Source organism: Leucoraja erinacea, chromosome 10 (genome assembly GCF_028641065.1).
Source record: "Leucoraja erinacea ecotype New England chromosome 10, Leri_hhj_1, whole genome shotgun sequence".
Classification (NCBI taxonomy): Eukaryota; Metazoa; Chordata; class Chondrichthyes; order Rajiformes; family Rajidae; genus Leucoraja; species Leucoraja erinaceus.
In genome coordinates this window covers 38,657,328-38,682,961 of record NC_073386.1, presented here as the reverse complement: position 1 = coordinate 38,682,961, position 25,634 = coordinate 38,657,328, and the positions used below count along the sequence as shown (strand labels likewise).

General features: G+C 40.9%; 1 protein-coding gene across 2 annotated transcripts in view; it reads right to left on the bottom strand.

The window, feature by feature from the left end:
• atf6 (activating transcription factor 6) overlaps positions 1-25,634 on the bottom strand; it is a 214,308-nt gene that overhangs the window by 137,174 nt on the left and 51,500 nt on the right. For both annotated transcript variants that reach the window (XM_055641983.1, XM_055641984.1), the window contains exons 8-10: positions 17,957-18,142; positions 15,574-15,665; positions 7,140-7,274 (exon numbers count right to left, since the gene is read on the bottom strand). In XM_055641983.1, coding sequence (XP_055497958.1) covers positions 7,140-7,274; positions 15,574-15,665; positions 17,957-18,142 — 413 coding nt within the window. The remainder of the gene's footprint in view (positions 1-7,139; positions 7,275-15,573; positions 15,666-17,956; positions 18,143-25,634) is intronic.

The window sequence follows — 25,634 nt, the reverse complement described above, 5'->3', positions numbered from 1 at the left end:
ATGTTAACATGGTTCAGGTATGTTGGCTGGGATGTATAAAATATGTGTTGAAATGTACAATTTGCAAATATTCCTTTTATAGACTTTGTGTTACTTTTAAATAGATCAGTGAGTCCCATAGATCATGTTCATTCCATTTTTCTCATGTTTTATGATTTGGTTTTTCAGCTGATAGGGGAAATATTTTTCCAAAGCATTTGCAATGGATATGTCTCCAAGGTAACTGAACTTGGAAAACGTTGTATGCTGGTTCACACCTCCTTCATGTGCAGAACAGAACCTGCTGTTCTGGCATTATCATGTCCAAATTTAAGAAAGGGTACAACAGTGGGGAAAAGTCATACATTGATTTTCACATCTTAGATATCAACCACAAATTAATGAAACTCTGTCATCATCTTTCAGTTTAGTCACCTTGTTATCCTGCCAGGTGTGGTAACATTTGAGTTTACATAGAAACATAGAAAATAGGTGCAGGAGGAGGCCATTCGGCCCTTCGAGCCAGCACCGCCATTCATTGTGATCATGGCTAATCATCCCCTATCAATAACCCGTGCCTGCCTTCTTCCCATGTCCCTTGACTCCACTAGCCCCTAGAGCTCTATCTAACTCTCTCTTAAATCCATCCAGTGGCCTCCACTGCCCTCTGTGGCAGGGAATTCCACAAATTCACAACTCTCTGGGTGAAAAAGTTTTTTCTCACCTCAGTCTTAAATGACCTCCCCTTTATTCTAAGACTGTGGCCCCTGGTTCTGGACTCGCCAAACATTGGGAACATTTTTCCTGCATCTAGCTTGTCCAGTCCTTTTAAACGTTTCTATAAGATCCCCCCTCATCTTCCTAAACTCCAGTGAATACAAGCCCAGTCTTTTCAATCTTTCCGCATATGAAAGTCCCACCATCCCAGGGATCAATCTCGTGAACCTACGCTGCACTGCCTCAATCACAAGGATGTCCTTCCTCAAATTAGGAGACCAAAACTGTACACAAGAGCCCTATACAACTGCAGAAGAACCTCTTTCATCCTATATTGAAATCCTCTTGTTATGAAGGCCAACATTCCATTAACTTGGCCTTCATAACAAGAGGATTTCAGTATTTGAAATGAAATACCACCCATTTTCCCCCTGAAAATAGTAAAATGATGTTTGTCTGAAATCTAATTTGAAGCTGTATTCAAATTTGTGACAAACCAATCGACAGTCAACAACAGCAGACATTTTAACTTTCTTTTGGTTTGCCAATTACATGCAGGTATGGTACAAATCATTACCACCTCACTGTTGAACCTCCCATTATCACCCATCCAATTCCATTTCTCGTTCAACGACACACAAACAATGCTAGTTTTGTCTGATCAAATAAAGCTGCACATTTATGCAAATATTCATAAGAAAAATCTATTTGAGAACTAATGGGAAAAAATATCCTTCAACTAAAGAAAAAAAGGCTGAAAAAAGACTAGCGGTCAAAGAAATAAAAAACACTGCGAAGGCTAAAACATATTACACCATGGCCGTCCGAAGGGGGGGGGGGGGGTGCGCTGGGTGCGACCACACCCTCCTTTTTTTCCCTTAAGAAAAAAGTGACCCACATTTTTTTTATAAATAAATAAATAATAAAAAATTTAAAATCGGGAAAAAAATAAAAAATCAATGTATTCACTTTGGAAACGGTCAGTTCTCTGTTCTCTCGTCCCCAGGCGGGAGTGGCTGAATCTGAACCCAACGGCTGTAACCCCAACACCAGTCGCCACTGCGGCGGAGCCCGCTCCCCTCGCCTCCCCCTGCCGCCGGGGCCCAAGCCATCTCCCCCCCCCCCACCCCCCCCGCTGACCCCCGTTGGGCTCATGCCACCCTCGCTGGGTCCACGCCACCCCCGCTGACCCCCACTGGGTCTACGCCACCCCCGCTGGGCCCACGCCACCCCCGCTGGGCTCACGGCACCCTCGCTGGTCCACGCCACCCTCGCTGACCCCCGCTGGGCACACGCCACCCCCGCTGGGCCCACGCCACCCTCGCTGACCCCCACTGGGCACACGCCACCCCCGCTGGGCCCACGCCACCTTCATTCCCCCCGCCCGCTGGGCCCGCGCCACCTTCATCTTTGCCCCCCCCCCCCCGCAAGAAAGAGGGGGGATGTGAGAGGGGGGGGGGGAGAGAGAGGGGAAGGGGGAGAGAGGGAGAGAGGGGAAGGGAGAGGAGAGAGAGATGGGGAGGGGAGAGGGAAAGGGGAATTATCTTGAGTGAGATTGCAAAATTAAGGTAGGTTTTAGAGCTATTATATTTTCTCCTCCATATGAATAATATTAAACAATATCAAATAATATCAAACAATTGGAACTGCTTTCTTTTCCTTGATAACAATACTGAAAAATATGAATTCCATAGTTTGTGACATAAATACACATTTTAATGGGATCATTATATACAGATGTAACATTTCCATTTTGAGATCGGGGGGGGGGGTGCTGGGGGAAAATATGCGTCAAGCCGATAGCCTAATCGTTAAAGAGTTAAAAGATAGCCTAATCGATAAAGCGCTGAGAAGAGGAATCAGAGCTGCCAAGGAAAGATACTCTGAGAAGTTGAGGAGCAAGTTCTCAGCTAGTGATTCTTCTTCAGTTTGGAAGGGCATGCAAGAAATCACCAGCTATAAGAGGAAAGCCCCCCGCTCTTTGGACAATCATCAGCTGACGAGCAACCTGAATGAGTATTACTGCAGGCTTGAAAATCAGAAACGTAACCCTGAAACCCACTCCCCAACAAACACAGCCAGACCCCAGTCTCCAAAGAATGGACCCGGCACCCTCTCCTTCCCATTCACAACTTCACACCTACTTAAGGCAAGACTCCAGTATGAAAAGAGTGGAACCTTTCCCACCCAACCACTTCACACCCGCTCACAGCCTGACCTCAGTCTGCAAAGACTGGGCTCTTCTACACCCACCCCACCCCAATCATCACCCCACTCCAATCACCATTTCACACCCAATGACTGCACCTCCACAGACACCTCTGTCAAGCTTCTCAAGTTTGTGGATGACAAAACCCTGATTGGACTGATCCAGGATGGGGATCTCTGTACTCTTTTCAGTTTGACATCTTTCCTATAACATGGTGCCCAGAACTGAACACAATATTCTAAATGCGGTCTCACCAACGTCTTATACAACTGCAACATGACCTCCCAACTTCTATACTCAATACTCTGACTGATGAGGACCAAAGTGCCAAAATACTTTTTGACCACCTGATATACCTGCGACACGACCTTCAAGGAACCATGCAACCATCAACCATTCCTCTGCCCACCTGGCTAATTGATCCAGATCCTGCTGCAATCTTTCACAACCATCTTCACTATCTGCAAAACCACTCACTTCTGTATCATCAGCAAACTTGCTAATCTTGCCCTGTTCTGTGACGTTTCAGAGTGCTGGAGTAACTCAGCGGGTCGGGTGAGTATAGAAGTTGGGAGGTCATGTTGCAGTTGCATAAGAAGTTGGTGAGGCCGCATTCAGAGTATTGTGTTCAGTTCTGGGCACCATGTTATAGGAAAGATGTCATCAAACTGGAAAGGGTACAGTGAAGATTTATGAGGATGTTGCCAGGACTAGAGGGCCAGAGCTATAGGGAGAGGTTGAGTAGGCTGGGACTCTATTTCATGGAGCACAGGAGGCTGAGGGATGATCTAATATAGGTGTATAAAATTATGATTTGATTAGATATGGTTGAGTCTTTTGCCCAGAGTAAGCGAATCGAGGAGCAGAGGACATAAGTTTAAGGTGAAGGGCAAAAGATTTAATAGGAATCTGAGGGGTATGGTTTTCACTCAGAGGGTGGTAGGTGTATGGAACAAGCTGCCAGAGGAGGCAGTTGTGGCAGGGACTATCGCAACATTTAAGAAGCAGTTAGACAGGTACATGGATAGGACAGGTTCGGAGGGATATGGATCAAACGTGGGCAGTTGGGACTAGTGCAGATGGGACATGCTGGGCTGAAGGGCCTGTTTCCACACTGTATCACCATATGACTCTATCTTTCCCTCTCAAACCCATTCTCCTGCCTTCTCCCCATTACCTCTGACACTCCTATCAATCAAGAATCTATCAATCTCCTCCTGAAAAATGTCCATTGACTTGACCTCCACAGCTGTCTGTGGCAATGAATTCCACAGTTCACCACCCTCTGACTTAAGAAATTCCTGCTCATCTCCTTCCAAAAGGAATGTATTTTAATTCTGAGGCTGTGGCCACTGGTCCTAGACTCTCCCACTAGTGGAACCATCCTCTCCAAATCCACTCCATCGATATTTTTACCAGGCTGGGACAGACGGCAACAGCTTCACACCATTTCCCAAAGCTTGTGGCCTGTCCTGCATCACACAAGGCAGCAGAGACATTATAGGAGAAGGCAAGCACTCTAACAAATTAGCTCACGATGGTTTGGGTAACATTCAGGAATGTCTATGCATGGCACATCATGAATATTACTGAAGAACGGTCTTGACCCGAACTATAATTTATACCTTTTCTCCAGAGATGCTGCCTGACCCGCTGAGTTACTCCAGCATTCTGTGAAACGTCGACTATTCATATTCTCCGCAGATGCTGCCTGACCCGCTGAGTTACTCCAGCACTTTGTGACTATTTTCCCTTCACCCATCTGCCCAAGCCCACTCTCCCCCTCCTTTCCTATGTTCCTTTCCACCCATAAACCTCTCTCTGCCTTTACATTTCACTCCTCTTTCAAATCTGCTCTACTTATCTACATGCATTTTTCTTCTTCACTTTTTAGTCATAGAATGATGCAGTGTGGAAACAGGCCCTTCAGCCCAACTTGCCCACACCGACCGACATGTCCCATCTACACTAGTCCCACTCACACGCGTTTGGCCCATATCCATCTAAATCTGTCCTATCCCTGTACGTGTCCAAATGTCTCTTAAACATTAGGATAGTCCCAGTCTTAACTACCTCCTCTGGCAGCTCGTTACATACACCCAGCACCCTTTGCGTGAAAAAGCTACCTCAGATTCCTGTTAATTTCTGAAATATTGGTCATAAATTTGGTGCAAAAATGCTCCACTACAAGGCTCAGAATGCATCAGAGAGCATCTAAAACCCCTGGACCCCGGCATCGAGGGACTTCACGCTTCGCGCTCGTGATGTGTGCAGCGCACACATTATTTCACATTAAGTTTTTTGTAATCTGGTCATGCCACCCCCCTTTTTGAAAAGCTTTGTACGGGCCTGTTACACTCAGTTGTTTTCATCGTTTTGTCCACCCTAATGCATTGTCAGCAATTAATAATAGATTGTTTAAGTGGTCATAGTAGAGGGCAACTCGTGCAGAATCCTACTTCAGTCATCCAAATGAACACATTAGTCTGACTTCAGTAATTCAAATGAACACACAGGCTGACTCCACCCAATTCTATTGCAAAACCTATTACATGGTGCAACAGTTATTGGCAGATCCACTGTTCTTAATGATGTAGAGTACACACCAGTTAAGAAGTGGAAAAGGATGACAGCATGCATATTATTTAAAAAGTTTGTTATTGATAAACACTACATCATTGGATGCAAGCAGCATGCTGTAACATATTCTCAAAGCTCATAACATCCTTCCTCAGCATCTGTCACTTCCCCCTCGTTTGACACTTTGGTTCTCTGCATCTCAGTGATGTCAGATCCTTTGTTTCTATATTATTAATATCTGAAAACGTTGAATTTATTAGAAGACGCGCTCCAAAAAAGTCTAAATCCCAGCCAACATTTTTATAAAAAGAGTAGAAGCGGAGCAAAACATGCACATTTTTGAGCTCCTTATTGATATTATTCATTGCAATTCTTGCAATTCAACTGAAAGAGTAAAGGGATAAAAATTTATTTCAAAAGAGGTAAAATTAAAAAAAAGGCATTTTAAGCTGTAAAATGGGAGCAACGGTGAAGACGGACCAAAGCAGATACCACTTTTATATTGAAGTCAGTCAAGTCCTTGCAAATAAACGAGGACTTGACTTTAAAATCAGGTTATCAAGTCTTAATAGAAGATCACTTAACTGTGATTTTACCAGACTTGTTAAGACCATGTAGTGCAAAATACAATCAAATACAGGAGTATCACAGACTCTAAACATCAACAGCACACCACTCCATTCCTCTCCTTGTGACACTAAAACCAGGTCAGCCCCTCTATACCATTGTGCAGAATAGGACGTGTAAAGCACGTCTGCAGGAAGCAGCCAGTGGATTTAATACTTAAAATTAGATTGAAAAGGGAAGGAAGAAAAGGTAGCTGGAAGCTGAAGGAGTACATTTCTGAAGTCCGAGAGTTAATCATCTTGTATCTCCCTCCTCACCACCTTGCATTCATGGTTCCATTCCAATAGTTCCATTGAATAGTCAATTTAATTGTCATTTGGACCCCTGGAGGTCCAAACGAAATGCCGAAATGATTTCCCTCCTGACAAGGTTTGGCAGTTTAAATAAAACAAAAATTATGATTAGTCCTACACAGATTTCTCCACTGTGATCTGTCCCCCATTGCGTACTAATTTGTCCCCTGTACAAATTTAAGCTTCTGTGCATCCAGGGCCATTTGATTTATTCATCTTTGGCAGTTAACGCTCAAATCTGCAGCGATTGATCCCGAGCTCTCCACCAGATCTGGCCTGGCCTACATACAGAAACAAGGAACTGCACAGATGCTAGTTTACAAAAATAGACACAGAATGCTGGAATAAGTCAGCAGATCCGGCAACACTCCTGGTGAACACGGATAAATGATGTTTCGGGTCGGGTCTGACAGGTTGTGCAAGGGCGATGGGGAAGAGGGAACATATATATTTATCCTCTGTGTCCATTTCTCCCCACTCTCTGAAGCACCTTGTGGTGTTTGAATGTGCAAAATCAGATGTAATTAAAATTCTTTGCAGCATAAGACTTTACTGAGAATAAGAAAAAATTATTACAATCATTATGAAAGTTTAAAGAAAGGCTTTTCTGTAAGATGATATGATAAAAACCATTTCAGTAATGGCTCAAAGGCAAAGAATGCTTGGACAATATTTCATAAATTCATCCACTCTGACATAGATACTGGGTGTCTGTCAGGTAATGAACAAATTACCTGTAACTGTTGCCTTCAGTGAGCGTTTCTTGATAACTTCCAGCTCCACTTTCATCAGAAAACCCCAACAGATGTCTGTTGTGGATGGTGGAACTAACGGTGGTCTGCAGTGCACTGGAATCACTATCCCATATGCTAAATAAAAACAAATAAATGGTTAGAATTGTCGTAGTTTAATCAGGATGTCTTACATTATGTTTTAAGGTAACAGAACTGCAAAGTTTGCTTTCAATTCAATTTTGACAAAAATATGAAAAATTGAGTAATTTTCCAATATTTTTTCTATTTTTATTAATATCAAACATTCCCTGATTATAGTTAATATCTTGAGCCAAGATACAAAAATGGCCTAAAATGGATATTTAAACATCAATATACATTCTCCAACACAACTGCGCAAACTCACGTTGCCATTTGACAGACATTGTCTGATTGCAATTGTCTAATTATCATTTATTGTTCTAAATTATTACCGACATGGGAATTCTCTTAAGAAAGTTGAAGCACATTTTACTTTTAAAGCATGCTTCATCAGAAACCGCAGGCTCATTCCTTTCAATGTGGGTTTGATTTAAATTCAAATCTAATTTTTAGAAGATGCATGATAGCACTTTCATCAGAAAATCCCAAAAGATATTCTTTAACAGTTCCATATTACAAAAATGTTCATACTATATTTCTGAGTTGTTTAATTTCCTTTAAACATGGATTTCAAATCAAGGGGAAAAGAAAGGCATTATGTATGGATCAAAAAGACTCCACACCACTTTCATTGCCAGAATAAAATACCAATAAAACCTCAGATGGAAAACTGCAAGTTAGATATTCAAAGGTTGAATGAGGATGCCTCAAAATGGTGTTGCATTATTATTTATAAATATACAAGTTAAATGGTTTTACATCAAATGGAGTTATACTGTAGCAGACAAGGTGTTGGTTGATCTGCAAGATAAGGTCTCACACACAGCCCAAAGCCTTGCAATAGTACATTACTGAATGTTAATGCATGTGGAATAGGAAACGCATCAAAATGCATTGCAAAATGGATAGAAAATGGAAAACAGACTTGTGGTTAAAGTCAGTTACTAAGATTGTCAGAAAGCAGGGAACAATGTTTCTCTGGGATCATTGCTGGGGACAATTTCATACACTCAAGTTAAATTCAGGAATCACAATTATAACCATATAACAATTACAGCACGGAAACAGGCCATCTCGACCCTTCTAGTCCGTGCCGAACACGTATTCTCCCCTAGTCCCATACACCTGCGTTCAGACCATAACCCTCCATTCCTTTCCCGTCCATATAACTATCCAATTTATTTTTAAATGATAAAAACAAACCTGCCTCCACCACCTTCACTGGAAGCTCATTCCACACAGTCACCACTGTCCGAGTAAAGAAGTTCCCCCTCATGTTACCCCTAAACTTCTGTCCCTTAATTCTCAAGTCATGTCCCCTTGTTTGAATCTTCCCTACTCTCAGTGGGAAAAGCTTATCCACGTCAACTCTGTCTATCCCTCTCATCATTTTAAAGACCTCTATCAAGTCCCCCCTTAACCTTCTGCGCTCCAAAGAATAAAGCCCTAACTTGTTCAACCTTTCTCTGTAACTTAGTTGCTGAAACCCAGGCAACATTCTAGTAAATCTCCTCTGTACTCTCTCTATTTTGTTGACATCCTCCCTATAATTAGGCGACCAAAATTGTACACCATACTCCAGAATTGGCCTCACCAATGTCTTGTACAATTTTAACATTACATCCCAACTTCTATACTCAATGCTCTGATTTATAAAGGCCAGCACACCAAAAGCTTTCTTTACCACCCTATCTACATGAGATTCCACTTTCAGGGAACTGTGCACAGTTATTCCCAGATCCCTCTGTTCACCTGCATTCTTCAATTCCCTACCATTTACCATGTACGTCCTATTTTGATTTGTCCTGCCAAGATGTAGCACCTCACACTTATCAGCATTAAACTCCATCTGCCATCTTTCAGCCCACTCTTCCAACTGGCATAAATCTCTCTGTAGACTTTGAAAATCTACTTCATTATCCACAACCCCACCTATCTTAGTATCATCTGCATACTTACTAATCCAATTTACCACACCATCATCCAGATCATTGATGTACATGACAAACAACAGTGGACCCAACACAGATCCCTGTGGCACCCCACTAGTCACTGGCCTCCAACCTGACAAACAACCATCCACCATTACTCTCTGGCATCTCCCATACAGCCACTGTTGAATCCATCTTGCTATTCCACCATTAATACCCAACCACTGAACCTTCTTAACCAACCTTCCGTCCCTTATCAAATGCCTTACTGAAGTCCATATATACAACATCCACTGCTTTACCCTCATCAATTTTATTATTACATTTTGCAAATTATGGCAACGTGGGTACTGTACTGAGTTAATACTCTAGAGAATGGACAAAGATGTTGACATACTTGCTAAATGGATACATAAAAGGCAAATTATTTAAACCTGCCAGTGCATGTTGAAAGGGGCCAACCAGGAAGCTTAGGAAAATAACCTAACTTGGGTAGAGAGCAATTAGAACAATTAATTTACAAAACCACATTGAAAAGGACAATACATTGTTTCTAGACTGAAATATAAAAACAAAGAAATACAAAGATCTCCATTTGTATCTTGGATGTGAATGCAGGAGGTACGATAAACAAGTTTGCAGTTAATATGAAAATCGGTGGTGTCAAGAAAGGGAACAAGGTTACTAAGGCAACAGTATGGCGGAGATCAGCTGACATGTTGTGTCAATCAACTTATGGTTGACAAATGGAATTTCATCCTGGCAAGATGCATTTTGGGAGGGATAGAACATCCACACAATAGTAGAACCCCAAGGAATGTGATGAACAGTTGCACCTTGAGGTATGTCCATATATCTCTGAAAGTAGCAGCACAGGTCAATTAGATGCTGAACAAGGCATAATGCAAGCTTACCTCCATTGGCCATGGCACAGAACATAAGAGCCATGACTTCAATATATAACTTAGACATCACCATGGTGAGGTTGTCCAAGGCAAGAGGGCACAGGTGAGTGTCAAAGGATTTAGAGGGGATGCAAGGGGGAATTTTTCCACAGACATGGTGATTGGAGTTTTGAACGTGTAGGTTGAGGAGGCAGATATTTTCTCAATATTTAAGATGCATCTGAACAAGTACATAAATTACCATGGCAGAAATGGTTAGGGACCTAATGCTGGTAAATTGAATCATTGTAGATAAGTGTAATGGGCAGCAGGAACATAATAAGGTAAAGGCTCTGTTTCAAAATTAATTTGCACAGAATAATAGTCTGCACTTATCTGGAGATACATGTGCATTTCTGATCTCCATATTAAAAAAAGGATAGAGGAGGTCCAAAAACAGAAATTACACCTATGTTGTGATATCATGCACATATTGAGAGATTTTGAATATCAAGAAAGAATAACCAGTGGTATAATTTTTCTCCAAAATAGGCATGTTTCCCTTGCTCATTATTTGACTGCCCCAACTTGTAGGTTGAGGAGGCAGATATTTTCTCAATATTTAAGATGCATCTGAACAAGTACATAAATTACCATGGCAGAAATGGTTAGGGACCTAATGCTGGTAAATTGAATCATTGTAGATAAGTGTAATGGGCAGCAGGAACATAATAAGGTAAAGGCTCTGTTTCAAAATTAATTTGCACAGAATAATAGTCTGCACTTATCTGGAGATATGTGTGCATTTCTGATCTCCATATTAAAAAAAGGATAGAGGAGGTCCAAAAACAGAAATTACACCTATATTGTGATATAATGCACACATTGAGAGATTTTGAATATCAAGAAAGAATAACCAGTGGTATAATTTTTCTCCAAAATAGGCATGTTTCCCTTGCTCATTATTTGACTGCCCCAACTTGCATCCTCTCTAAATCCTTTGACACTCACCTGTACACTTTCAAGTAGACCCAGAACTATGGAGAGGACTAACCACAATGATAGTTATCAATAAATATAGATGGGAGAACTTCATTATTCAGAAAGCAGATGTAGAACGTGCTACCACATGAAATATTTGTGGAAAGGATCAGATACATTTATGAGAAGCCACAATGCCCTCCATAATGTTTGGGACAAAGACCTATCATTTATTTATTTGCCTCTGTACTCCACAATTTGAGATTTATAATAGAAAAACATCACACGTGATTAAAGGCACATTGGTAGATTTTAATAAAGACCATTTTAAAACATTTTGGTATCACAACCTTTCACACCCATCTTCACTATCTGCAAAACCATTCACTTTTGTATCATCAGCAAACTTGCTAATCTTGCCCTGTATGTTCTCATCCAAATCATTGATGTACATGACAAACAGTAAGGGCCCCAGCACCAAACCCTAATACACACCACTAGTCACAGGTCTCCAGTCTGAGAAGCAACTTTCCACCATCACCCTCTGCTTCCTTCCATGGAGCTAATTTGCTATCCATTCAGCTATCTCTCCTTGGATCCCATGCGATCTAACCTTCCAGAGCAGCCTACCATGCGGAACCTTGTTGAATGCCTTACTGAAATCCATGTATACAACATCTACAGCTCTGCCCTCATCGATTTTTTTGGTCACGTCTTCAAAAAAATCAATCAGATTGCGAGACATCCTACTGTCTTTTTCCTCAGTAAATACAGAGGAGAAATACTAATTGAGGACTTTGCCCATCTCCTGTGGCTCTACATAGAGGTGACCGCTTTGATTCCTGAGAGGTCCCACTCTCTCTCTAGTTACCCTTTTCCCCCTTATGTATTTATAAAATCTTTTGGGATTGTCCTTAATACTACCCGCCACATCTATCTCCTGGCCCCTTGTTGCCCTTCTGATCTCCTTTTTCAGTTTACTACTTAGTTCCCGAAACTCCTCCAGCTTATGCACTTGATCGCAGCTGCCAATACCTATCTCATGCATCCTTCTTGTTTTTGACCAACACCTCAATTTCCCTCGTCAGCCAAGTCTGTGGAATTCTCTGCCTCAGAGGGCAGAAAGAGGCAGGTTCTCTGGATGCTTTCAAGAGAGAGTTAGAAAGAGCTCTTAAAAATAGTGGTATCAGGGGATATGGGGAGAAGGCAGGAGCGGGGTACTGATTGGGGATGATCAGCCATGATCACATTGAATGGCGGTGCTGGCTCGAAGGGTCAAATGGCCTACTCCTGCACCTACTGTCTATTGTCTTCCTATCGTTTGCCTGCTTTGCCCTTCACTCTAACAGAGTGGTACATATCCTGATCTTTAGTCAGCACACTTTTAAAAACATCCCACTTGGCCATGTTCCTTTCTCCTCAAATAACCTGCTCCAGTCAACTTCAGCGAGACCTTCTCTCATATCATCAAAGTTGGCCTTACCCCAGTTGAACCTTTTTAGCATGTGGACCCACACCGTCCCTATCTATAACTATCTTAAACCTAATCAAACTATAGACACTGGTTCCAAAAGTCTCTTCCACAAACACTTCATTAACTTGCCCTTTCCAATTTCCCAACACTAGATCCAGTGTCTATCATAATAGACAATAGGTGCAGGAGTCGGCCATTCGGGATGTGATCATGGCTGATTATCCACAATCAGTACTCCGTTCCTGCCTTCACCCCATATCTCCTGACTCTGCTTATCTTTAAGAGCCCTATCTAGCTCTCTCTTGAAAGTATCCAGAGAACCGGCCTCCACTGCCCTCTGAGGCAGAGAATTCCACAGCCTCACAACTCTCTGTGTGAAAAAGTGTTTCCTCATCTCCGTTCTAAATGGCTTGCCCCTTATTCATAAACTGGTTCTGGACTCCCCCAACATTGGGAACATGTTTCCTGCCTCTAGCGTGTCCAAACCCTTAATAATCTTATATGTTTCAACAAGATATCCTCTCATCCTCCTAAATTCCAGAGTATACAAACCCAGCTGCTCCATTCAGCATATGACAGTCCCGCCATCCCGGGAATTAACCGTGAACATATGCTGCATTCCCTCAATAGCAAGAATGTCCTTCCTCAAATTTGGAGACCAAAACTTCACACGTCAAGTCAAGTCAAGTTTATTTGTCACATACACATACGAGATGTGCAGTGAAATGAAAGTGGCAATGCTCGCGGACTTTTGTGCAAAAAGACAAACAACCAAACAAACTATAAGCACAATCATAACACACATATGTTATAGTGAGTGTGGCCTCACTAGGGCCCTGTACAACTGCACAAGGACCTCTTTGCTCCTATACTCAACTCCTCGTGTTATGAAGGCCAACGTGCCATTTGCTTTCTTCACTGCCTGCTGTAATTGCATGCTTACTTTAATTGACTGATGAACAAGGACCTCCAGATCCCGTTGTACTTCCCACTTTGCCCAACTTGACATCATTTAGATAATAATTTATTCACACAAAACTGCATCTGCCATGCATCTGCCCACCTACCTAACCTGTCCAAGTCGCCCTGCATTCTCATAGCATCCTCCTCACATTTCACATTGCCACCCAGCTTTGTGTCATCTGCAAATTTGCTAATGTTACTTGTAATCCCTTCATCTAAATCATGAATATATATTGAAAATAGCTGCGGTCCCAGCACCAAGCCTTGCAGTACCCCACTGGTCACCGTCACATGCCATGTGCCTTAATTTTGCCCACTAATCTCCGATGTAGGACCTTATCAAATGCTTTCTGAAAGTCCAGGTACACTACATCCACTGGCTCTCTCTTGTTCATTTTCCTAGTTACATCCTCAAAAAAGTCCAGAAGATTAGTCAAGCATGATTTCCCCTTCATAAATCCATGCCAACTCGGACCGATCCCGTTACTGCTATCCACATGTGCCGCTATTTCATCTTTTATGATTGACTCCAGCATCTTCCCACCACCGACGTCAGGCTAATGAGTGGGGACCTCTACATAATGCTTAAGGAAACTCTCCTGTACACTTTTGAGAAATTACACCCCATTTAAACCCTTCACACCATGATTTTCTGAGTAAATATTAGGAAAGCTAAAATCCCCGACCACAACAACCTTATTTGACCTGCAGCTGTCTGCAATTTCCTGGCATATTTGTTCTTCTAATTCCCATTGACTAGTCGGGGGTCTGTAGCACACCCCCAACAATGTGATCATCCCTTTCTTGTTCCTCAGCTCCACCCATATAACCTCACTAGATGTACCGTCTGTAATGTCACCTCTGATCACTGCCATGACATCCTCCTTAACCAACAATGCAACCTCCCCCTCCTCTTTTTCCTTCACCTCGGTCTCTTCTGAAGCTTCTGTACCCTGGAATATTGAGCTGTCAGTCCTGCCCCTCCCTTAACCAGGTTTCAGTCATGGCTACAAAGTCCCAGTCACTTGTACCTATCCATGTCCTAAGCTCACGTACCTATCCATGCCCCACATATGTAATATTAAGTTGTATGTATGCTGGAAGGCAACATTCACACAGTCAACAAATAAAATAAAATAATTAATTAAAACTGCTAAGAGAAGCAATCACAATATTTTAGACATTAAGTGGTGCACATGACTTTTGCTCCTAATGTAGGAAAAGCAAGATGAAATCCCCCTTTCAAAGATGGTCACATACTGACACTTATCTTGGTATGATTTATGTCACATTTCTCCCATATGAATGACAATTTGTTACCCAATATGTTTACACTGTATTTATGGCTATTTACAAGTCACAATCTACAAACGTGTTTGGTCATAAACTATCCTTACATGATTCAAATACCAGTTTGCTGTATACATAGGAACAGTCTCTTAATTGTAATCAATCATGAATGTCCTCCCAATCCCTCACTTTAACTGTGACCTCTCCATTTATAAACACATCAACAATTTCAAGGAAAGGACTATGAATATCAGGAACTCTCAAACAGGAACTTACAAACATAAACGAATGGAGCTGTTTTACTCAAAACAACTTTTGCTGCAATATCAATAGAGAGTAGGAAACAATGGCTTAAAATCAAATGAATACAAACTGAACAAAAATAAAAAGAAATCACAGTCTAATATCACAGTATAAATCGCAATATAAAGAATAGCTACTAAATTATAACCAAGCCAGAGAACGACGACAGAGATGGCAAAACTGTTTCCTCACAGCACGAGAGATCAATGTTCAATCCTGATCACAACAACTAAAGAGTTGCATTTTAATCACCCATAGGAAATTAAGTAAATCAGCGATTACTATTAAGCTGTCAATATAGAGATAGCCTTTATTGTCATTCAGACCGAAGTCTGAACGAAATTGCAGCAGTCATACATATAGTTCAATGTACCAACAGTTAACAAAAGAGATTGGCAAATTGTGTTTAAGATAGTTCCCAAATCAGTATATGGATTTAAATTAATAAATTCTGTGTTCAATCTTACCTTACAGGGCCATAACTGAGTGCCATAAACACCAACAAGGCCATGACACATGCAACTCTTCTTCTTGGAGCAGTAACTTTTAATTGCTGATTCTGTTAGATGTAAAATAGTTTTAAATGGTTTAGAAAAGTATCACCAAACTTCAAGAGTTCTTGGTCTCAGAAACAAGATACAGTAAATGATGATTAATACACTAAAAGACATAAAGTGCTGGAGTAACTCAGCAGGTCAGGCATCATCTCTGGAGAACATGGACAGCTGACATTCCAGGCCTCGACCCAAAACGTCACCTATCCGTGTTCTGCAGAGGAGCTGCCTGACCTGCTAATAGAAAACAGTTCTTGCTTTAACCTTCATCATGCATCAAATTTTATCAGCCCCTTTTATGCCAACGTAACAGCATCAAAAGGCCAAACTAGTCCATCAATGTCCTTTAGGAAAGGAAAGCCTAGCACCAATTCCATGTTTGGCGTATGCACGAATCTGGACCCTCAGCAGTCTGAAAAAGGGCCCTGGCCCGAAACGTCACTCATCCTTATACTCCAGAGATGCGGCCAGGCCCACTGAGTTATTCCATCACTTTGTGCCTATCTCTGGTCCCTCATCCATTGAAATGACCAAACAAACCCCACCATTGCATAAAGTAATCATCACCCATTCAGGCCAAATTAAGGGGCTGCCCCACTGCGGCGACCTAATCCGTGGGTTCAGTAGAGATGGCCCTCGACAAACTCTCAGCATGGTCAACACGTGATCCTAGGTTGTCTATGAGGTCACTGGAACTCTCCTTCATGCTCGAGGGAAGTTCCCGCATACTCGTGGCCTCAGCTAAGTTGCGGAAATATTTTCAGGTGTGTGTGTGTGTGTGTGCGTGCGTGTGCGTGTGTGTGATTGTGCCTGTGTGTGTGTCTGCGCGCACAGTGCACGTGACCGGTCAATCTTGCTCGAGACACTCTTCTTAACTTGCGGATTAGGTCGCTGCAGTGGGACAGCCCCTTTAGGATGTGCAGTCTTGCCAACAATATTCTGCAAAATTATAATTTGGGAAATTCCTCTCCACAGATTTGCGTGAGAGTTACATTTGCACGTCTATGATGATTTCCCCCAACAGATACACATCAAATTATGTCATAAGCGGTTATTCAAATACTTGGATCTCATAAAGCAGTAGAATATTTTAGTTTTAAAAAACTGCTGCATTGCAGGTTCTGGAGCATTGGTATGAAATCTAGATTCATGCTTCAATGAATGTGAATCTTCTGTGATGTGACAGGACAACTGAGAATAACTATGCTTTCATTGTACAACTCCACACTGAAATTCTCCCTTTTCCTTGCCTTCAATTATGTGGGATTTTCCCTAAACCTCCTTTCCCACAAACCACATAGAACCAACTACATTTATACCCTCAAACCAACCCAGATTTAAATTCTCCAACAGTCGCATTTATCAACTCCCCCATTCAATCCCCCCCATAATGTAGAACACCAAGTCTCAAATTTCAACTCCCAACCACATCAGACATCAATTCCATGACCCCTAGCTAATGCCCAGCAATTCCCCAGAGCACCAAGTCCCCAACTCACCGGAGACTATACCTTCTCCCAAGAAGCTGGTGACTTGGGCAGAAAGGCCAAGAATTCTATGATGGAATTACTTTGAATTAAACATGCTTGAATGTTTAAATTACAAGGTGTGCAAGATATAATCAGCTCTGTCCCAAACGCAGCAGTGGAAGTTCTCCAGAAAATGTTATGCAACCAACTAGATCATTATGTTCCTTTTTTTTAAAATCCGATATTCGACTGCTTCTTAAGATCCAAGTTTTTACTTAGTTGTTAAAGTAGCTCAACAAAGTGTTTGAATACCAGCTTATGAGTATTCCAAAATATTTGATATTAATCCTAGCTCAAATTGATCGAACCGAGTTGAGGCTGTTGACCAGACCAGCCACAATTTTACTGAATAATGGAGCAGGTTTCAGAATTAATTTCAGTTGCTCCTGCAACCATTTCATTCATTACTTCAAAGTTCTGGACTTGATGAAATAGACTAGAGAGGAAAAAAAACCCCGAAATAATAAAAACTAAACTAATCTGGCAATGGTTCCGATCCAACTAAAAAGAGCTCAAATTTCACTTATCCTATTTTGGTGATGTCTTAATGATTGCAAAATAATTGTTACGTATGCAATGTAAATGGGATAATCAACCAATTTATATTAGACAAATTGTAAATTTGTGTTTTTGAGAAATGTATGCCTTTTCTTGGTAAAAGATTCCATAGTAAGATTTTTGAATCCCGTGAGATCTGTAGACAGCTGTACAGAAAACATTTTCTTCCCCGATATTCTGGTTCAAAACTGTTCTGGAAATTTACTGACCTCAGACATCAAATCCTGGAGCTGTTTTTGAAGAGAGCCATTTTCATTTTTCAGCTTTGCATTTTCCACAAGTGCAGACTTCAGCCTGTGCTCCAGGTTCAGTAGATAATCCTTCTTCTTTCTTCGGGAAAGACAAGCTGATTCACGATTCTTAATCATTCTTTCTTGCCGTCGTAGTGCATTTACCTATTTGATTGCAACAAAAAGTGGAGAACGAGTGAAAACCAATTGTAAGTGAATTGCCATCAGTTATTAGTTATCAATTTCAATTTATAACTAATTTCAGACAAATGCTGTTATTGTTATAGTTAGTCAGGCCACCACAACAGCATCTCCCAAACCTGGAACCTCTACCACCAAGAAGGGCAAGGGCAGATGGTGCATGTATGGACCACCCGCAGCAGGTTCATCTTCAAGGTACACGCCATCCTGATTTGGAAATATATCCACACCATCCTGATTTGGACCTAAATTCCGGAACTCACGACACAATAGAATTGTGGGAATGCTTTCATCAGAAGAACTGCCGCATTTCATGAAGGCAGCTCACCCTCATGTTCAAAAGAGCAATAAGGAAGAGGCAATAAATGTTGGCTTTACCAACGATGCCGAGATGTCAAAGGTGAGAAAAATCTAGCATTTTATAAAGTTCATGCACAGCAGTTTCATGAAATGCAATGGCATCATGACACCTAATTGTTTACAACTTCAAAATTAAGATTTTGTGAAAAAAATTCTAAAGTAGTTTAGAAATAAAAAATATGCACCATTAAAGCTAGGGAAATCTGTTGTCCAACATCAGTTTTTGCTTTTGAAACTACACCCACTGGAGAGGAATATTAGCTGTTTCAGCTTTCCTTATTCAACATGTATATAAAATGTCTAATCGTATTCATTACACTGCTGTTAGACTAAATGTGAATGCAACTCTATAGTCCCAAGGGCATCGCAAACTCTGGCTATCGGCATCACCATTTTACATTTCATGCATGAAGACTTTCAAGCCGCCATCTTAACCAACAGGTACACAACATTCCCAATTACATTGCAGATTGGTATTAAGACTGCATTATTGCCTCAACACTTATCCAAATCATTCTCTTATCGTTATTTCACCTCACTACCAACAGTGAAGGGGTGCTAATCTAGCAGATATATGGGAAACTGTTTAACCCTTGTTCAGGGCTCTCACTTAACTTTTTTTCCCTGTTGCCAGCAGGACAACCAAGGCAGCTTTTTAGTGCGTAGTTACCAGTTAGAATGCTCAATGAAGCATTCACATATTATTTCTGCTTCATATAAAGTCACAAACTAAACATATTCACAGATCAAGACATGATATATACCACAATGACATGCAGCAAAATTATAATACAGTATCTCAGCTCTTTTTACACGTTGCAATGAATGCAATTTCTATTATTTCTTGCCATTTCCAAACAAAAATGTGGTTGGATTATTCAGTGTATGATCAACTGATTATTCAGTGTATGATCAACCTGTGTCAATAAATCCTGGACCATGGTAACATACATGCACACGACAGATTGATGCAAGCATGTTTTCTGTGAAGGACCAAAAATTATCATGACATGGCCATAGCATGGGTCGTTATTGCTATTGGTACAGAAACGCTCTCGCTTCCCACATAATATATCCACAACAAAATACACAGGTTGCAAGGAAATTTCTAAAGGCATTTTATGATAAAAGCTGTTAAAACCGACTATACCCATCTGACAGGTTAAACATTACACTAACTGACAAGAGATGGCTGAAGGATATAACTGCAGTAACTGTTCTTTTGGCAATATGTTTAAAGATGTCAAAACGACACATTCCCAGACATTCAGATTAGATGTATGTCTTGTGAACAGCAATGAAGATACCCAGTATGTACACACCAGATTTAAAAAAAATTATTGATAAATGCTTTTTCCATCATTCCCACTTCAGAATTAACGTTAAAATTTAAACTGAAATATCTCCTGACCAAATTTGTGATGTATATGACCGACTGTAGAAGTAAAACCTGGATAAATCCAACGTATAGTTGTGAATGTTGCTCATTAAATAACTACAGCACTGATTCTCCATATTAAGAGCATTGATTTGCCGTTAGGAGGGAGAGAGGAGGGAGAGAGGAGGAGGGAGGAGAGGAGGGAGGAGAGGAGGGAGGAGAGGAGGGAGGAGAGGAGGGGGGAGAGGAGGGGGGAGAGGGAGAGGGAGAGAGAGAGACTGCCTGACCCGCTGAGTTACACCATTTTCTTTGTTTATCTTCGCTATAAAGCCCTGCTTGTTGCCTTCACTCCAGAACCAAGGTGACTCCAATAGCAATCATTAATCTCCAGCACTCAAATATCACATCGAAGCCATGACCCAAGTCAACTCTAGCTCATTTACTGAAGCATACAAAAGAGTGAGCTTTACACTCAGTATCGAAAAAACAGCTGCGCATTGAACATTTACCCCCACTGCACAACATACTCTCTGACAATTATTGGTATTGGCTTATTATTGTCACGTGCCAAACTCAGTGAACAACTTTGTTTTGAATGCTCTCAAGACAAATCATACCACACACGAGGGCATCAGGTAGAGTAAAAGATAAAATAAACCGTGCGCAGAATATAATGCCACAGAAACATGTACCACCAGATTCAAACAGCTTCTTTCCCACTGTTTTCACTCTTGAATAGACCTCCTATATGTGAAGGATGATTACATTGTCATCCACACAAGGGGCCAGAAAAATGTCTGCCACACTTGTGCCATGAAAGGTATTAATCAGGATTAATCAGTGCCTCAACTGCTACTATCTCTATCAACCCGATTTCAAGACATCAACTCCAACCAACCCCCAAATTGACTAAATGATCAAAAGCCTCTTACAACTTTATCAGATTCATTGAAAAATAATGATTAGAATTTGGACTAAGGCTACAAACTACCTTTGGATTATAAATGTGATTGTAAAAGTAACGAGCATCGATAGCTATTATGCTGGAACTAATATTGTGCTTCTAGTCATCATCCATCAGAAGTACCAAAAACAGGCAGATGACGACTCCTGTCACCATGTATTGCTGACACAAGGAACTGCAAATGGTGGTTTTGCTGATTTAATCCCAGTGATGGTATTTTGCAACTCAGTAATCTAACCGATACCTTCTCATACACTAACAAACGAGCATTAAGAATTCAAGAAGGGTTCCCTGTAGTGTTGAAAATAAGCCATTTAACAGCTGATTTATTCTGGTTGTTCACATGATTTCACACAGTTCTGGAAAGTTCCATTATTGTTTTAAGATTCAAAAGTTTACACTGTATGGTGTTTCAGATGCTTAAGTGAAAGCTTAATTTCAAGAGCTCTGCAGAAATTAATTGTCGCCAGAAATGCCTTATTTTTTAACACAGCCTGATTGAAAGAATGAGCAATCTACAGGAAGCAGGAAAGGGAGAAGTACTCTCAGCAGGTGATATTTGCCCACAGGATTTATGTAACAATTCTCCTTTCTGGAACTCAGTGAAGAACAAAGGATGAAACAAGTAAGCTTCAACAAGAAGAAACTTGCAATTGCTCCCAAAGAGCAATAAATCCACTCCCTCAATCATCGTGGTGTCTGAAGACAGGGATTATATCTTGCAGGTCAATGCCTACTCTCCTTGTAGCTGTCATTATGCATTAATTCTGTGGATTCTGCTGTACCTCAAACACCAGCTGTACCTCAATCTTTACCAAAAATCAGCAGGTAAGCTAATAGTCAGCAAGAGCTATCTGTTGACCATTTGACTTTTGACTTCCATTCACAACCCGTGCAAGTGCACACCCAAAATAATGAGGGTCACACAACCAGAGGAAATACAAGAGCTCATCACTGATATATTAGAGCAGTGGTTCCCAACCTTTTTTAGCTTATGGCCCCTTTGGGCTCTTTAATTTTTCTGTGCCCCCCCCCCCCCCCCCCTTGACATTATTAGCGGAAAAAAGGTGGCCCCCTTCATTGAACCTGTGACCCCCTAAATCCCCAAATTTCTCTGAGATGAGATTTGCTATGACAAAGGGCCATATGGCTCCAGGTTGGGAATCACTGCATTAGAGTAACATTTCCTCAAACTGGATCATGCTGAAGAATCACTGTAACATTCAGCCTGGCAGATGTAACGATTGTGGTGGTTACAATATGCTGCAGAAATTGTCTACATATGCAACGGTAATGCTGCCACCTGCAGACAAGAAGCTGCAGAACACGGACAGAAGAAGAGATTGGAAAGAGTGGAAAAACAGAGGAAACAATCTGAAGCTAGGTCCCGATCTGAAATGTGACATCCATGTACTCCATAGATGCTGCCTAACCCACTGAATTACTTCAGCGATTTGTGCCTTATTTGTAAACCAACATCTGGAACATGGTACTCATGACCACAATCATAAACAAAAGCCAGCATTAAAGAAACATTCTAATCAAAGTTTTAAAAAATAAATCTTGCCACACTGCTCACGGACGTGAAATGATGTGAATTCACTTTGTACACATCTTCCATTTTCAGGCTACCTCAACAAAGTGCTTCTCAGAGTCTGAGACAAGACATGTATATGGCTCTATCCATCAAGTGTGCCAGAACATGTTCTCGTTTTCCCAATTTCCTTACTGCAGGTCACATGAGCCCAGTGTCTTACTACATTGTAAATCATTACCAAGCCTTTTAACTTGTTCACTAAGACATATGATAGCACCAGCTGACGCTGTGAAAGCAAATATCATCTAATTATCTGTTTTTTGTTGATGGGCCTCCACCTCATGGATGGCTGAAAAAACAAAGATACAATGGCATCGTAAGAGAACGCAACAAAATTTAAGACCTGCACATCCACATTATCTACTATTTGCAAGTTAAAAGAGGTGTGAGATGAAGATACGAAATGCAGGAAGCTTTAGGTGTAAGGACATCATCAATAGTTTCAGTTCCATCACAATCCTTTAGCCTCGGTGATGGCAATTCTGAAAATGGCTAGCACTATCACTTGAATGGAAGTGAGACTATGAGGATGTGCACACCCTGCCTTAACCTCTATCCAAAGGATGGAACTGTGTCAGCAACTATTGTGCACAATTGCAGTTGTTTCAGGACGATAACAACCTTTTAATCAATTCTGAATGTACTTAATCATTGGAATTCCAGACTTGGGAAGAGAACCCCAAAGATTAACTACCTACTGGGGAGGAAAAAAACTGTTCATCTAGCTTTTTCATGTTCATGACTTCTGGGTTGAGACACTTCAGTGAGAGGAAACATCAACTCTGTATCTTCCTCCAGAATTTTGGTATATTTCAATGAGATCAACTCTCAGATCTGTACACAATATTCCATTTGTGGCCTCATCAGGGACATATTTAATTGCAGCAAGATGTCTCTGCTTTCGCAATCGTATCATCTTGCAGTGTACTATTTGCCTTCCTAATTGTTAGCTGATCCTGCATGCTAAACCTTCTTGTGATTTGTGTATATGTACTGTCCTGTCAATACCCAACAATTACAAAATACCTCAGTTCCCCCAAAGTGGATGAGCTCACACTTTTTCTCATTCAAGAATACAGGGCGAATGAGGAAACAGTCCATGCAAAACATGCATAATGGTTTGCAAATAGGCAGTTTCATTCCTTCAAGCATGACAATTAGTATTGCAGAAAATTTACAAAGAGATTAAGAACTGGAAGTTTTTTGTAAAATCAAAAATGGCATTTCTCCCATTTTCAATGTCATTAAAATGATATAATTGAACTGTTTTTCATTAATTTAAATAGCATCACTTAATGTTAAGTGTCTTCCCATCTTTGTCTGCCTTTGACATGTTGAGATTTAACAGCATTCATTGGCAAGTTTTGCTTCCAAATTCAATCAGTATTTTGGTTTTTGATTACAGCCCCAATCATTTTTTATGGCAGTTTAAGTTACTCCTATCTTCACATGAATAAAATCATGGGTTTGAACAAACTGAAACAAGAAACAAAGCAATATCAATTTTATGCATTGGCAACACAGCCATTCTGCAAAACTAACGTCAACTTTTCAATTTCCCCCTTACAAATTGTAAATAAAGAAATTTCTCATTCACCACATACAATAGTTCAGTATTACTGGAAGAATAAGCAGTTATCTGTTGATGGCAAAAGGCAAGGATGCAAAAAAAATCCCAATATTTATTGTTCGATGAATCCCCAAGGAAGATGACCAATGTCTTCAGTAACCTGGACCAGGATTTTTATATTACTATTATTATAAATGTGCTATAAAGCAGAAACAAGGACATTCTCATCTCAACATCATCTATCTATGTCCTCCAGAGATGCTGCCTGACCCATTGAGTTATTCCAGCACTGTGCTTTGCACAAGATTCCAGCATCTGCAGTTCCTTGTTTCTGTTTTTCATAGTACATTTTTAGTAACATGAAAGGTGCAGAGCTGGAGAGTGAAAGGAACAGGACCGATCAGGGCCAGCTAAAACAACCTCAGGCAGGGCAGTGCCTGGTAGGTCCAGTGATGGCTAGGGAAAGTGTGATCTCCAGAGAGAAACGATGTGGGGAACTGTGGAATTGGTAAAACGACTAGGGTGGGCCCTGTATAATATTTTTATGCTTCTCAACTATGCTTTGCACGGGCATTAATTTACACATTTTAAGGCATTGTCACTGCTTAGGGGTGAATAGAAGTGGTTTAGTGTACTGATATAAACTAATAGAGTTCACCTTTTATAGAAATAGAAGCAGAAAGATGCAAAGGTTTGATCTGATATCCAAAATATGTTTTTCATCTTCAACTTTCAGAGAAATGTGTTAATTGAGCACAGAAATTTTCCTATGAAAGGTGCAAAAACAACCTCAAGGAAATTAAATTACTCGAGGAATAATCATGTCCAAGGCCAACATCAGAACATGTAAATCTGTCAACCACATCTATTCATTTAGTAGTTCAAAGGAACAGTAGCCTGGATTGGGACCCTCCATTTGTACTTTTCCCTGTACTGAGTAATTTTCCCTAAAACACCTTGTGCAGCTGTCAAATCATTTGGTTTATAGATATTGCTTCACATATCACCTGATGTGAAGCAGTAATGAATAACAGATGGGGGCCCAGCATTCTGGCAAGCAGGTTTGCTACTGCTCCACGGGGGGGTTTAAACGTAGTAGGGGGGGGGGGGGGGAAAGGAGACAAATTGGAAATACAAGGATGGAGTTAAAGGAAAATAGAGTATCGGAAAATTTAAAGATACCAGAATTAACGGGGCAGAAAGCTCACAAAGGGACAGGAGAGTATGGCCAAGTGAAATAGGAATCAATGTGAAAGGTGAGGTGAGTAATGGATTAAAAGTATTATATATGAAAGCACAAAGTATAAGAAGTAACGTGGATGAGCTTGAAGCAAGGTTCTTGCAAAGGAATTGGTCTCTGTTGCTGTTGCCTGTTAGCACATTTGTACGAATACACAAAGCAGATCAATCATGCTTAGTCATGACCACATTGGCTTGGTTAGTGTGGACATGGAGAGGATGTTTCCATTAGTATGAGAGTCTAGGACCAGAGGTTTTTTGCATCAGAATAAAAAGATGTTCCGTTAGGAAGAAGATGACGAAAAATGTATTTAGCCAGAGTGGTAAATCTGTGAATCTATTGCCATA